Here is a 15,000-nt window from a genome sequence, read left to right as displayed (position 1 = left end):
GTGGGTCTGGCGACGAATATGTAGTGAGGGTCCAGCCGACTAGAGCATACAAGTCGCAGTGGTGGGTGGTATAAGGTGCTTTAGTGACAAAACGGATGGCACTGTGATAGACTGCATCCAGTTTGCTGAGTAGAGTGTTGGAAGCCATTTTGTAGATGACATCGCCGAAGTCGAGGAGCGGTAGGATAGTCAGTTTTACTAGGGTAAGCTTGGCAGCGTGAGTGAAGGAGGCTTTGTTGCGGAATAGAAAGCCGACTCTGGATTTGATTTTTGATTGGAGATGTTTGATGTGAGTCTGGAAGGAGAGTTTGCAGTCTAGCCAGACACCTAGGTACTTATAGATGTCCACATATTCAAGGTTGGAACCATCCAGGGTGGTGATGCTAGTCGGGCATGCGGGTGCAGGCAGCGATCGGTTGAAAAGCATGCATTTGGTTTTACTAGCGTTTAAGAGCAGTTGGAGGCCACGGAAGGAGTGCTGTATGGCATTGAAGCTCGTTTGGAGGTTTGATAGCACAGTGTCCAATGACGGGCCGAAAGTATATAGAATGGTGTCGTCTGCGTAGAGGTGGATCAGGGAATCGCCCGCAGCAAGAGCAACATCATTGATATATACAGAGAAAAGAGTCGGCCCGAGAATTGAACCCTGTGGCACCCCATAGAGACTGCCAGAGGACCGGACAGCATGCCCTCTGATTTGACACACTGAACTCTGTCTGCAAAGTAATTGGTGAACCAGGCAAGGCAGTCATCCGAAAAACCGAGGCTGTTGAGTCTGCCGATAAGAATTTGGTGATTGACAGAGTCGAAAGCCTTGGCGAGGTCGATGAAGACGGCTGCACAGTACTGTCTTTTATCGATGGCGGTTATGATATCATTTAGTACCTTGAGTGTGGCTGAGGTGCACCCGTGACCGGCTCGAAACCAGATTGCACAGCGGAGAAGGTACGGTGGGATTCGAGATGGTCAGTGACCTGTTTGTTGACTTGGCTTTCAAGACCTTAGATAGGCAGGGCAGGATGGATATAGGTCTATAGCAGTTTGGGTCCAGGGTGTCTCCTCCTTTGAAGAGGGGGATGACTGCGGCAGCTTTCCAATCCTTGGGGATCTCAGACGATATGAAAGAGAGGTTGAACAGGCTGGTAATAGGGGTTGCGACAATGGCGGCAGATAGTTTCAGAAATAGCGGGTCCAGATTGTCAAGCCCAGCTGATTTGTACGGGTCCAGGTTTTGCAGCTCTTTCAGAACATCTGCTATCTGGATTTGGGTAAAGGAGAACCTGGAGAGGCTTGGGTGAGGAACTACGGGGGGCGGAGCTGTTGGCCGAGGTTGGAGTAGCCAGGCGGAAGGCATGGCCAGCCGTTGAGAAGTGCTTATTGAAGTTTTCGATAATCATGGATTTATCGGTGGAGACCGTGTTTCCTAGCCTCAGTGCAGTGGGCAGCTGGGAGGAGGTGCTCTTGTTCTCCATGGACTTCACAGTGTCCCAGAACTTTTTGGAGTTGGAGCTACAGGATGCAAACTTTTGCCTGAAGAAGCTGGCCTTAGCTTTCCTGACTGACTGCGTGTATTGGTTCCTGACTTCCCTGAACAGTTGCATATCACGGGGCTATTCGATGCTATTGCAGTCCGCCACAGGATGTTTTTGTGCTGGTCGAGGGCAGTCAGGTCTGGAGTGAACCAAGGGCTGTATCTGTTCTTGGTTCTGCATTTTTTGAACGGAGCATGCTTATCCAAAATGGTGAGGAAGTTACTTTTAAAGAATGACCAGGCATCCTCAACTGACGGGATGAGGTCAATGTCCTTCCAGGATACACGGGCCAGGTCGATTAGAAAGGCCTGCTCACAGAAGTGTTTTAGGGAGCGTTTGACAGTGATGAGGGGTGGTCGTTTGACTGCGGCTCCGTGGCGGATACAGGCGATGAGGCAGTGATCGCTGAGATCCTGGTTGAAGACAGCGGAGGTATATTTGGAGGGCCAGTTGGTCAGGATGACGTCTATGAGGGTGCCCTTGTTTACAGAGTTAGGGTTGTACCTGGTGGGTTCCTTGATGATTTGCGTGAGATTGAGGGCATCTAGCTTAGATTGTAGGACTGCCGGGGTGTTAAGCATATCCCATATCTGAAACCATATAGTATATAGATAAGAGTTTATATCTTAAACCATGGAGTATATAGATAAGAGTCTATATCTTAAACCATAGAGCATATAGTCTATATCTTAAACCATAGAGTATATACTTAGAGTCTATATCTGAAACCATAGAGTATATAGAGTATATAGTCTATATCTGAAACCATAGAGTATATAGTCTATATCTTAAACAATAGAGTATATAGATAGAGTCTATATCTGAAACCATGGAGTATATAGTCTATATTTTAAACCATAGAGTATATAGATAAGAGTCTATATCTGAAACCATAGAGTATATAGTCTATATTTTAAACCATAGAGTATATAGATAAGAGTCTATATCTGAAACCATAGAGTATATAGTCTATATATTAAACCATGGAGTATATACTTAGAGTCTATATCTGAAACCATAGAGTATGTAGATGGAGTCTATATCTTACATAATAGAGTATATATATATATATATTGTGTGTATAGTGTGTATATCTTAAACCTTGAGTTTATTGATAGTCTATATCTGAAACCATAGAGTATATAGATACTCTATATCTGAAACGATAGAGTATATAGATAGAGTCTATATCTTAAACCATATAGTATATAGATAAGAGTTTATATCTTAAACCATGGAGTATATAGATAAGAGTTTATATCTTAAACCATAGAGCATATAGTCTATATCTTAAACCATATAGTATATAGATAAGAGTTTATATCTTAAACCATGGAGTATATAGATAAGAGTTTATATCTTAAACCATAGAGCATATAGTCTATATCTTAAACCATAGAGTATATACTTAGAGTCTATATCTGAAACCATAGAGTATATAGATGGAGTCTATATCTGAAACCATAGAGTATATAGTCTATATCTGAAACCATATAGTATATAGATAAGAGTTTATATCTTAAACCATGGAGTATATAGATAAGAGTCTATATCTTAAACCATAGAGCATATAGTCTATATCTTAAACCATAGAGTATATACTTGGAGTCTATATCTGAAACCATAGAGTATATAGAGTATATAGTCTATATCTGAAACCATAGAGTATATAGTCTATATCTTAAACAATAGAGTGTATAGATAGAGTCTATATCTGAAACCATAGAGTATATAGATAAGAGTTTATATCTTAAACCATGGAGTATATAGATAAGAGTCTATATCTTAAACCATAGAGCATATAGTCTATATCTTAAACCATAGAGTATATACTTAGAGTCTACATCTGAAACCATAGAGTATATAGATGGAGTCTATATCTGAAACCATAGAGTATATAGTCTATATCTGAAACCATATAGTATATAGATAAGAGTTTATATCTTAAACCATGGAGTATATAGATAAGAGTCTATATCTTAAACCATAGAGCATATAGTCTATATCTTAAACCATAGAGTATATACTTAGAGTCTATATCTGAAACCATAGAGTATATAGAGTATATAGTCTATATCTGAAACCATAGAGTATATAGTCTATATCTTAAACAATAGAGTATATAGATAGAGTCTATATCTGAAACCATGGAGTATATAGTCTATATTTTAAACCATAGAGTATATAGATAAGAGTCTATATCTGAAACCATAGAGTATATAGTCTATATTTTAAACCATAGAGTATATAGATAAGAGTCTATATCTGAAACCATAGAGTATATAGTCTATATTTTAAACCATGGAGTATATACTTAGAGTCTATATCTGAAACCATAGAGTATGTAGATGGAGTCTATATCTTACATAATAGAGTATATATATATATTGTGTGTATAGTGTGTATATCTTAAACCTTGAGTTTATTGATAGTCTATATCTGAAACCATAGAGTATATAGATACTCTATATCTGAAACCATAGAGTATATAGATACTCTATATCTGAAACAATAGAGTATATAGATAGAGTCTATATCTTAAACCATATAGTATATAGATAAGAGTTTATATCTTAAACCATGGAGTATATAGATAAGAGTTTATATCTTAAACCATAGAGCATATAGTCTATATCTTAAACCATATAGTATATAGATAAGAGTTTATATCTTAAACCATGGAGTATATAGATAAGAGTTTATATCTTAAACCATAGAGCATATAGTCTATATCTTAAACCATAGAGTATATACTTAGAGTCTATATCTGAAACCATAGAGTATATAGATGGAGTCTATATCTGAAACCATAGAGTATATAGTCTATATCTGAAACCATATAGTATATAGATAAGAGTTTATATCTTAAACCATGGAGTATATAGATAAGAGTCTATATCTTAAACCATAGAGCATATAGTCTATATCTTAAACCATAGAGTATATACTTAGAGTCTATATCTGAAACCATAGAGTATATAGAGTATATAGTCTATATCTGAAACCATAGAGTATATAGTCTATATCTTAAACAATAGAGTATATAGATAGAGTCTATATCTGAAACCATGGAGTATATAGTCTATATTTTAAACCATAGAGTATATAGATAAGAGTCTATATCTGAAACCATAGAGTATATAGTCTATATTTTAAACCATAGAGTATATAGATAAGAGTCTATATCTGAAACCATAGAGTATATAGTCTATATATTAAACCATGGAGTATATACTTAGAGTCTATATCTGAAACCATAGAGTATGTAGATGGAGTCTATATCTTACATAATAGAGTATATATATATATATATTGTGTGTATAGTGTGTATATCTTAAACCTTGAGTTTATTGATAGTCTATATCTGAAACCATAGAGTATATAGATACTCTATATCTGAAACCATAGAGTATATAGATACTCTATATCTGAAACGATAGAGTATATAGATAGAGTCTATATCTTAAACCATATAGTATATAGATAAGAGTTTATATCTTAAACCATGGAGTATATAGATAAGAGTTTATATCTTAAACCATAGAGCATATAGTCTATATCTTAAACCATATAGTATATAGATAAGAGTTTATATCTTAAACCATGGAGTATATAGATAAGAGTTTATATCTTAAACCATAGAGCATATAGTCTATATCTTAAACCATAGAGTATATACTTAGAGTCTATATCTGAAACCATAGAGTATATAGATGGAGTCTATATCTGAAACCATAGAGTATATAGTCTATATCTGAAACCATATAGTATATAGATAAGAGTTTATATCTTAAACCATGGAGTATATAGATAAGAGTCTATATCTTAAACCATAGAGCATATAGTCTATATCTTAAACCATAGAGTATATACTTGGAGTCTATATCTGAAACCATAGAGTATATAGAGTATATAGTCTATATCTGAAACCATAGAGTATATAGTCTATATCTTAAACAATAGAGTGTATAGATAGAGTCTATATCTGAAACCATAGAGTATATAGATAAGAGTTTATATCTTAAACCATGGAGTATATAGATAAGAGTCTATATCTTAAACCATAGAGCATATAGTCTATATCTTAAACCATAGAGTATATACTTAGAGTCTACATCTGAAACCATAGAGTATATAGATGGAGTCTATATCTGAAACCATAGAGTATATAGTCTATATCTGAAACCATATAGTATATAGATAAGAGTTTATATCTTAAACCATGGAGTATATAGATAAGAGTCTATATCTTAAACCATAGAGCATATAGTCTATATCTTAAACCATAGAGTATATACTTAGAGTCTATATCTGAAACCATAGAGTATATAGAGTATATAGTCTATATCTGAAACCATAGAGTATATAGTCTATATCTTAAACAATAGAGTATATAGATAGAGTCTATATCTGAAACCATGGAGTATATAGTCTATATTTTAAACCATAGAGTATATAGATAAGAGTCTATATCTGAAACCATAGAGTATATAGTCTATATTTTAAACCATAGAGTATATAGATAAGAGTCTATATCTGAAACCATAGAGTATATAGTCTATATTTTAAACCATGGAGTATATACTTAGAGTCTATATCTGAAACCATAGAGTATGTAGATGGAGTCTATATCTTACATAATAGAGTATATATATATATTGTGTGTATAGTGTGTATATCTTAAACCTTGAGTTTATTGATAGTCTATATCTGAAACCATAGAGTATATAGATACTCTATATCTGAAACCATAGAGTATATAGATACTCTATATCTGAAACGATAGAGTATATAGATAGAGTCTATATCTTAAACCATATAGTATATAGATAAGAGTTTATATCTTAAACCATGGAGTATATAGATAAGAGTTTATATCTTAAACCATAGAGCATATAGTCTATATCTTAAACCATATAGTATATAGATAAGAGTTTATATCTTAAACCATGGAGTATATAGATAAGAGTTTATATCTTAAACCATAGAGCATATAGTCTATATCTTAAACCATAGAGTATATACTTAGAGTCTATATCTGAAACCATAGAGTATATAGATGGAGTCTATATCTGAAACCATAGAGTATATAGTCTATATCTGAAACCATATAGTATATAGATAAGAGTTTATATCTTAAACCATGGAGTATATAGATAAGAGTCTATATCTTAAACCATAGAGCATATAGTCTATATCTTAAACCATAGAGTATATACTTAGAGTCTATATCTGAAACCATAGAGTATATAGAGTATATAGTCTATATCTGAAACCATAGAGTATATAGTCTATATCTTAAACAATAGAGTGTATAGATAGAGTCTATATCTGAAACCATAGAGTATATAGATAAGAGTTTATATCTTAAACCATGGAGTATATAGATAAGAGTCTATATCTTAAACCATAGAGCATATAGTCTATATCTTAAACCATAGAGTATATACTTAGAGTCTATATCTGAAACCATAGAGTATATAGAGTATATAGTCTATATCTGAAACCATAGAGTATATAGTCTATATCTGAAACCATATAGTATATAGATAAGAGTTTATATCTTAAACCATGGAGTATATAGATAAGAGTCTATATCTTAAACCATAGAGCATATAGTCTATATCTGAAACCATATAGTATATAGATAAGAGTCTATATCTTAAACCATAGAGCATATAGTCTATATCTTAAACCATAGAGTATATACTTAGAGTCTATATCTGAAACCATAGAGTATATAGAGTATATAGTCTATATCTGAAACCATAGAGTATATAGTCTATATCTGAAACCATATAGTATATAGATAAGAGTTTATATCTTAAACCATGGAGTATATAGATAAGAGTCTATATCTTAAACCATAGAGCATATAGTCTATATCTTAAACCATAGAGTATATACTTAGAGTCTATATCTGAAACCATAGAGTATATAGAGTATATAGTCTATATCTGAAACCATAGAGTATATAGTCTATATCTTAAACAATAGAGTGTATAGATAGAGTCTATATCTGAAACCATAGAGTATATAGATAAGAGTCTATATCTGAAACCATGGAGTATATAGTCTATATATTAAACCATGGAGTATATACTTAGAGTCTATATCTGAAACCATAGAGTATATAGATAAGAGTCTATATCTGAAACCATAGAGTATATAGTCTATATATTAAACCATGGAGTATATACTTAGAGTCTATATCTGAAACCATAGAGTATATAGTCTATATCTTAAACAATAGAGTATATAGATGGAGTCTATATCTTACATAATAGAGTATATAGTGTGTATATCTTAAACCATAGAGTTTATTGATAGTCTATATCTGAAACCATAGAGTATATAGATACTCTATATCTGAAACGATAGAGTATATAGATAGAGTCTATATCTTAAACCATAGAGTATATAGATAGAGTCTATATCTTAAACCATGGAGTATATAGATAAGAGTTTATATCTTAAACCATAGAGCATATAGTCTATATCTTAAACCATAGAGCATATAGTCTATATCTTAAACCATAGAGTATATAGATAGAGTCTATATCTGAAACCATAGAGCATATAGTCTATATCTTAAACCATAGAGTATATAGATAGAGTCTATATCTGAAACCATAGAGCATATAGTCTATATCTTAAACCATAGAGTATATAGATAGAGTCTATATCTGAAACCATAGAGCATATAGTCTATATCTTAAACCATAGAGTATATAGATATAGTCTATATCTTAAACCATAGAGTATATAGATAGAGTCTATATCTGAAACCATGGAGTATATAGATAGAGTCTATATCTGAAACCATGGAGTATATAGATAGAGTCTATATCTGAAACCATGGAGTATATACACCAAGTCACTTGGCTCTGTCATAACCTCACATGGTCTCTCCTATCATTACTATGCAGACGACACACAATTAATCTTCTCCTTTCCCCCTTCTGATGACCAGGTGGCGAATCGCATCTCTGCATGTCTGGCAGACATATCAGTGTGGATGACGGATCACCACCTCAAGCTGAACCTCGGCAAGACGGAGCTGCTCTTCCTCCCGGGGAAGGACTGCCCGTTCCATGATCTCGCCATCACGGTTGACAACTCCATTGTGTCCTCCTCCCAGAGCGCTAAGAACCTTGGCGTGATCCTGGACAACACCCTGTCGTTCTCAACTAACATCAAGGCGGTGGCCCGTTCCTGTAGGTTCATGCTCTACAACATCCGCAGAGTACGACCCTGCCTCACACAGGAAGCGGCGCAGGTCCTAATCCAGGCACTTGTCATCTCCCGTCTGGATTACTGCAACTCGCTGTTGGCTGGGCTCCCTGCCTGTGCCATTAAACCCCTACAACTCATCCAGAACGCCGCAGCCCGTCTGGTGTTCAACCTTCCCAAGTTCTCTCACGTCACCCCGCTCCTCCGCTCTCTCCACTGGCTTCCAGTTGAAGCTCGCATCCGCTACAAGACCATGGTGCTTGCCTACGTAGCTGTGAGGGGAACGGCACCTCAGTACCTCCAGGCTCTGATCAGGCCCTACACCCAAACAAGGGCACTGCGTTCATCCACCTCTGGCCTGCTCGCCTCCCTACCACTGAGGAAGTACAGTTCCCGCTCAGCCCAGTCAAAACTGTTCGCTGCTCTGGCCCCCCAATGGTGGAACAAACTCCCTCACGACGCCAGGACAGCGGAGTCAATCACCACCTTCCGGAGACACCTGAAACCCCACCTCTTTAAGGAATACCTAGGATAGGATAAGTAATCCTTCTCACCCCCCCCCCTTTAAGATTTAGATGCACTATTGTAAAGTGACTGTTCCACTGGATGTCATAAGGTGAATGCACCAATTTGTAAGTCGCTCTGGATAAGAGCGTCTGCTAAATGACTTAAATGTAAATGTAAATGTATATAGACAGTCTATATCTTAAACCATAGAGTATATAGATAGAGTCTATATCTGAAACCATAGAGCATATAGTCTATATCTTAAACCATAGAGTATATAGATAGAGTCTATATCTGAAACAATGGAGTATATAGATAGTCTATATCTTAAACCATAGAGTATATAGTCTATATCTGAAACCATAGAGTATATAGATATAGTCTATATCTGAAGCCATAGAGTATATAGATAGTCTATAGCTGAAACCATAGAGCATATAGAGTCTATATCTTAGACCATAGAGTATATAGATAGAGTCAACCAGAAATCATTCATTCCAACAAACTCTTGAGGGCAAATGATGTCATTTGCACCGAATAGGGCATGGACGTGTGTGTGTGTGTGTGTGTATATGTGTGTGTTTGTGTGTGTGTGTGTATCTGTGTGTCCATGTGTGTGTGTGTGTGTGTGTGTGTGTGTATCTGTGTGTCCATGTGTGTGTGTGTGTGTGTATCTGTGTGTGTGTGTGTGTGTGTGTGTGTATCTGTGTGTCCATGTGTGTGTGTGTGTGTGTGTGTGTGTGTGTGTGTGTGTGTGTGTGTGTGTGTGTGTGTGTGTGCGTGTGTGTGTGTGTGTGTGTGTGTGTGTGTGTGTGTGTGTGTGTGTGTGTGTGTGTGTGTGTGTGTGTGTGTGTGTGTGTGTGTGTGTGTGTGTGTGTGTGTGTGTGTACTCACAGAGACGTATGCAGTGAGGCAGGTGATGAGGGAAACAGTAATAGCATAGGGTATAGAGGTGTTGGGACTCTTGGCTTCCTCTCCTGTAGTAGCGATTATGTCAAACCCTATGAAGGCATAGAAACATGTTGCTGCTCCCTGCATCACCTGGTATAAACACACACAGGAGAGACAGTGGTTGAAGGTTAAAGGCTGTGTTAAAGCACAATCACTTTTGGCATTATGATTCCACCAACAGTTGAGCTCGAGTTAGCCACTAGTTAACAATGTTGCTATCTAAAATTAGCTAGTAAACTAGGAGAAGTTGACTAGTTGAATATCAAAATTCATTGCATATCTGCATGCCTACCAATGTATGTGTGTAATAGCATGTGCATAGGTACAGTGGGGTGAACAAGTATTTGATACACTGCCGATTTTGCAGGTTTTCCTACTTACAAAGCATGTAGAGGTCTGTAATTTTTATAATAGGTACACTTCAACTGTGAGAGACGGAATCTAAAACAAAAATCCAGAAAATCACATAGTATGATATTTAAGTAAATCATTTGCATTTTATTGCATGACATAAGTATGTGATACATCAGAAAAACAGAACTTAATATTTGGTACAGAAACCTTTGTTTTCAATTACAGAGATCATACGTTTCCTGTAGTTCTTGACCAGGTTTGCACACACTGCAGCAGGGATTCTGGCCCACTACTCCATACAGACCTTCTCCAGATCCTTCAGGTTTCGGGGCTGTCGCTGGGCAATACGGACTTTCAGCTCCCTCCAAAGATGTTCTATTGGGTTCAGGTCTGGAGACTGGCTAGGCCACTCCAGGACCCTGAGATGCTTCTTACGGAGCCACTTCTTAGTTGCCCTGGCTGTGTGTTTCGGGTCGTTGTCATGCTGGAAGACCCAGCCCCAACCAATCTTCAATGCTCTTACTGAGGGAAGGAGGTTGTTGGCCAAGAGCTCGCGATACATGGCCCCATCCTCCCCTCATTACGGTGCAGTCATCCTGTCCCCTTTGCAGAAAAGCATCCCGAAAGAATGATGTTTCCACCTCCATGCTTCACGGTTGGGATGTTTTTCTTGGGGTTGTACTCATCCTTCTTCTTCCTCCAAACATGGCGAGTGGAGTTTAGACCAAAAAGCTCTATTTTTGTCTCATCAGACCACATGACCTTCTCCCATTCCTCCTCTGGATCATCCAGATGGTCATTGGCAAACTTCAGACAGGCCTGGACATGCGCTGGCTTGAGGAGGGGGACCTTGCGTGCGCTGCAGGATTTTAATCCATGATGACGTAGTGTGTTACTAATGGTTTTCTTTGAGACTGTGGTCCCAGCTCTCTTCAGGTCATTGACCAGGTCCTGCCGTGTAGTTCTGGGCTGATCCCTCACCTCCCTCATGATCATTGATGCCCCACGAGGTGAGATCTTGCATGGAGCCCCAGACCGAGGGTGAGTGACCGTCATCTTGAACTTCTTCCATTTTCTAATAATTGCGCCAACAGTTGTTGCCTTCTCACCAAGCTGCTTGCCTATTGTCCTGTAGCCCATCCCAGCCTTGTGCAGGTCTACAATTTTATTCCAGATGTCCTTACACAGCTCTCTGGACTTGGCCATTGTGGAGAGGTTGGAGTCTGTTTGATTGTGTGTGTGGACAGGTGTCTTTTATACAGGTAACGAGTTGAAACAGGTGCAGGTAATACAGGTAATGAGTGGAGAACAGGAGGGATTCTTAAAGAAAAACTAACAGGTCTGTGAGAGCCGGAATTCTTACTGGTTGGTAGGTGATCAAATACTTATGTCATGCAATAAAATGCAAATGAATTACTTAAAAATCATACAATGTGTTTTTCTGGATTTGTGTTTTAGATTCCGTCTCTCACAGTTGAAGTGCACCTATGATAAAAATGACAGACCTCTACATGCTTTGTAAGTAGGATAACCTACAAAATCGGCAGTGTATCAAATACTTGTTCTCCCCACTGTATATAAGTCTGTATGTGTTTCTCACCCCTGACCACCCGAAGGGTAAGAACATTCCATCGTCCCAGTTGTGTCCGTTGACGAAGAAGAGTCCGGCCACCATCATGAAGACCCACACCATCAGGTTGATCACATTCAACACATTATTAAACCCTACTGAGTTCTTCACCCCCAGGGCCACGATCACTGTCACTATTACTGCTATCAGCAGGGCCAGGAGGTCTGGGTACGACTGCTCTCCTTTACCTAGAGAGGGAGCGGAGGGAGGGGAGGAAGGAGGAGGGAGGGAAAGAGTGTGGGGGGGGGCAGAGGGAAGAGAGGGAAGGGGATGCCGTCGTGAAATTCAAGGCATTGTTAAGTGCTGGTCAAATTGTGAATGAGAGACTGATTAAGTGTGTACAGCCTGCGCAAAAAAACAAAGCAGAGCTCATGCCTTTCAAGCGACTTTTGTCAAATCTTCATTTGAGTCACATCATGCAGCCTTACAATGTATTAAAAATCAGAACATACAGGCCAACATTTATATCACAAATAAAGGTACATAAATAACTCTAAATTAAGCATATAGGAGTACCTGTTTCTTTGTTAACCGCTCAACACAGAATAGCTGCATATGTGCACTCCCTCAAATTGTTTGGGAGTTTAGAGATAGGACGATAGTTATTAGATCTGAGGGATCTCCACCCTTTAGCAGTGGGAGGACATAAGCTGATTTCCAAATGGTGGGAATGGAATTGGTCAAGAGACTCAAGTTGAAAATGTGAGCCACAGGTTCAGTAATAATACCAGCTGCTATCTTTAAGAGGTAGGGGCCCAGGTTGTCTGGACCTGCAGACGTTTTAGTGTCTATTGCCTCTAGTGCTTTATAGACCTCAGCATAAGAAACAGGCTAAAATGGATTCACACGAGGGCTTATATAATAGTTTACTGTAACAGGGCTTACATTAGATGCCAGGGACCCACTATTATCAAAAACTGAACCAGCAGAAAACACATGAAAGCACACTGTCAACAGTCATGCACCGTGCCAACAGTGTGTGAGTGTGTGTGTGTGCGAGCATGCGTGCACGTGTGTGTGCATGTGTGTGAGCAGAGGGAATGGATGGCAGGCTAGATGGCCAGCTGTTGGAAAGTTCCCATTTCCTTTTCCTGTCAGAGAGATTTTGTCTCCCTCTGTCTGTTTCCACAGTTCCTAGGCTGTCACACAAGTGTCACAACCCTGTAGCATAACCCTCGCTACAATCCACACACAGAAAAACTATCACAACCCTGTAGCATGACCCTCGTTACAATCCACAAACAGAAAAACTATCACAACCCTGTAGCATAACCCTCGCTACAATCCACACACAGAAAAACTATCACAACCCTGTAGCATGACCCTCGTTACAATCCACAAACAGAAAAACTATCACAACCCTGTAGCATAACCCTCGCTACAATCCACAAACAGAAAAACTATCACAACCCTGTAGCATAACCCTCATTACAATCCACAAACAGAAAAACTATCACAACCCGGTAGCATAACCCTCGCTACAATCCACACACAGAAAAAATCTCACAACCCTGTAGCATAACCCTCGTTACAATCCACAAACAGAAAAACTATCACAACCCGGTAGCATAACCCTCGCTACAATCCACAAACAGAAAAACTATCACAACCCTGTAGCATAACCCTCGCTACAATCCACAAACAGAAAAACTATCACAACCCTGTAGCATAACCCTCGCTACAATCCACAAACAGAAAAACTATCACAACCCTGTAGCATAACCCTCGCTACAATCCACAAACAGAAAAACTATCACAACCCTGTAGCATAACCCTCGCTACAATCCACAAACAGAAAAACTATCACAACCCTGTAGCATAACCCTCGCTACAATCCACAAACAGAAAAACTATCACAACCCTGTAGCATAACCCTCGCTACAATCCACAAACAGAAAAACTATCACAACCCTGTAGCATAACCCTCGCTACAATCCACAAACAGAAAAATTATCACAACCCTGTAGCATAACCCTCGTTACAATCCACAAACAGAAAAACTATCACAACCCTGTAGCATAACCCTCGCTACAATCCACAAACAGAAAAACTATCACAACCCTGTAGCATAACCCTCGCTACAATCCACAAACAGAAAAACTATCACAACCCTGTAGCATAACCCTCGTTACAATCCACAAACAGAAAAACTATCACAACCCTGTAGCATAACCCTCGCTACAATCCACAAACAGAAAAAGTAGTGATCATCTGTTTTGTTGAGGAATGAGCTTTCACTGTCTTTTCTATACTGCTAGCCACTCTAGACGTCAGGCTCACATTCAGGAAGGTGAACCTTACTGACTTGTATTATTACTCTAACTGTCAGAAAGGCATGGCTGTTCAACGCACTACATTTCTACGCTGGACACAGCCCAGGTCTCAGGGAAGATTATGTCACAGCTACTGGAAACACCACATACACCCACCCAGATATACAGCACACACCCTCCTCCCTTCTCCACCCCCTCCCTCCCCTCTCCTCCCCCCTCCAGACTCACCCAGGCCGTTGAGTGTTCCGATGTGTGTAGTCATAAACGTAGAGATGCTTTTATTGGCTAGTGAGTCCGCCATGCTGCTGAGAGCCGACGCCCCCGCGGCTGTGCCAATCAAGTACTCCAGGATCAGGTTCCAGCCAATGAAAAAGGCCACACACTCCCCCACTGTCACGTAGCTGTAGGTGTAGGCTGAGCCTGTTGTCTTGGGAACGCGAACCCCAAATTCAGCATAACACACTCCTGAAGGGGAGACGCACAAATATCATGTACAGTAGCTATGTGTGTGTGTGTGTGT

General features: G+C 38.6%; 1 protein-coding gene across 8 annotated transcripts in view; it reads right to left on the bottom strand.

Annotated features, from left to right (window-relative positions):
• LOC118377971 (probable cationic amino acid transporter) overlaps window positions 1-15,000 on the bottom strand; it is a 36,066-nt gene that overhangs the window by 13,118 nt on the left and 7,948 nt on the right. For all 8 annotated transcript variants that reach the window (XR_008095676.1, XR_008095675.1, XR_008095677.1 and 5 more), the window contains exons 4-6: window positions 14,709-14,945; window positions 12,178-12,395; window positions 10,167-10,313 (exon numbers count right to left, since the gene is read on the bottom strand). Coding sequence is in view for 2 of the 8 variants with exons in the window: in XM_052499419.1 (XP_052355379.1) it covers window positions 10,167-10,313; window positions 12,178-12,395; window positions 14,709-14,945 (602 nt within the window). In the remaining 6 variants the exon portion in view is untranslated. The remainder of the gene's footprint in view (window positions 1-10,166; window positions 10,314-12,177; window positions 12,396-14,708; window positions 14,946-15,000) is intronic.

Source organism: Oncorhynchus keta, chromosome 37 (assembly GCF_023373465.1).
Source record: "Oncorhynchus keta strain PuntledgeMale-10-30-2019 chromosome 37, Oket_V2, whole genome shotgun sequence".
Lineage (NCBI taxonomy): Eukaryota > Metazoa > Chordata > Actinopteri > Salmoniformes > Salmonidae > Oncorhynchus > Oncorhynchus keta.
The sequence above is the reverse complement of the archived record's forward strand: the minus strand, read 5'-3'. Positions and strand labels throughout refer to the sequence as shown.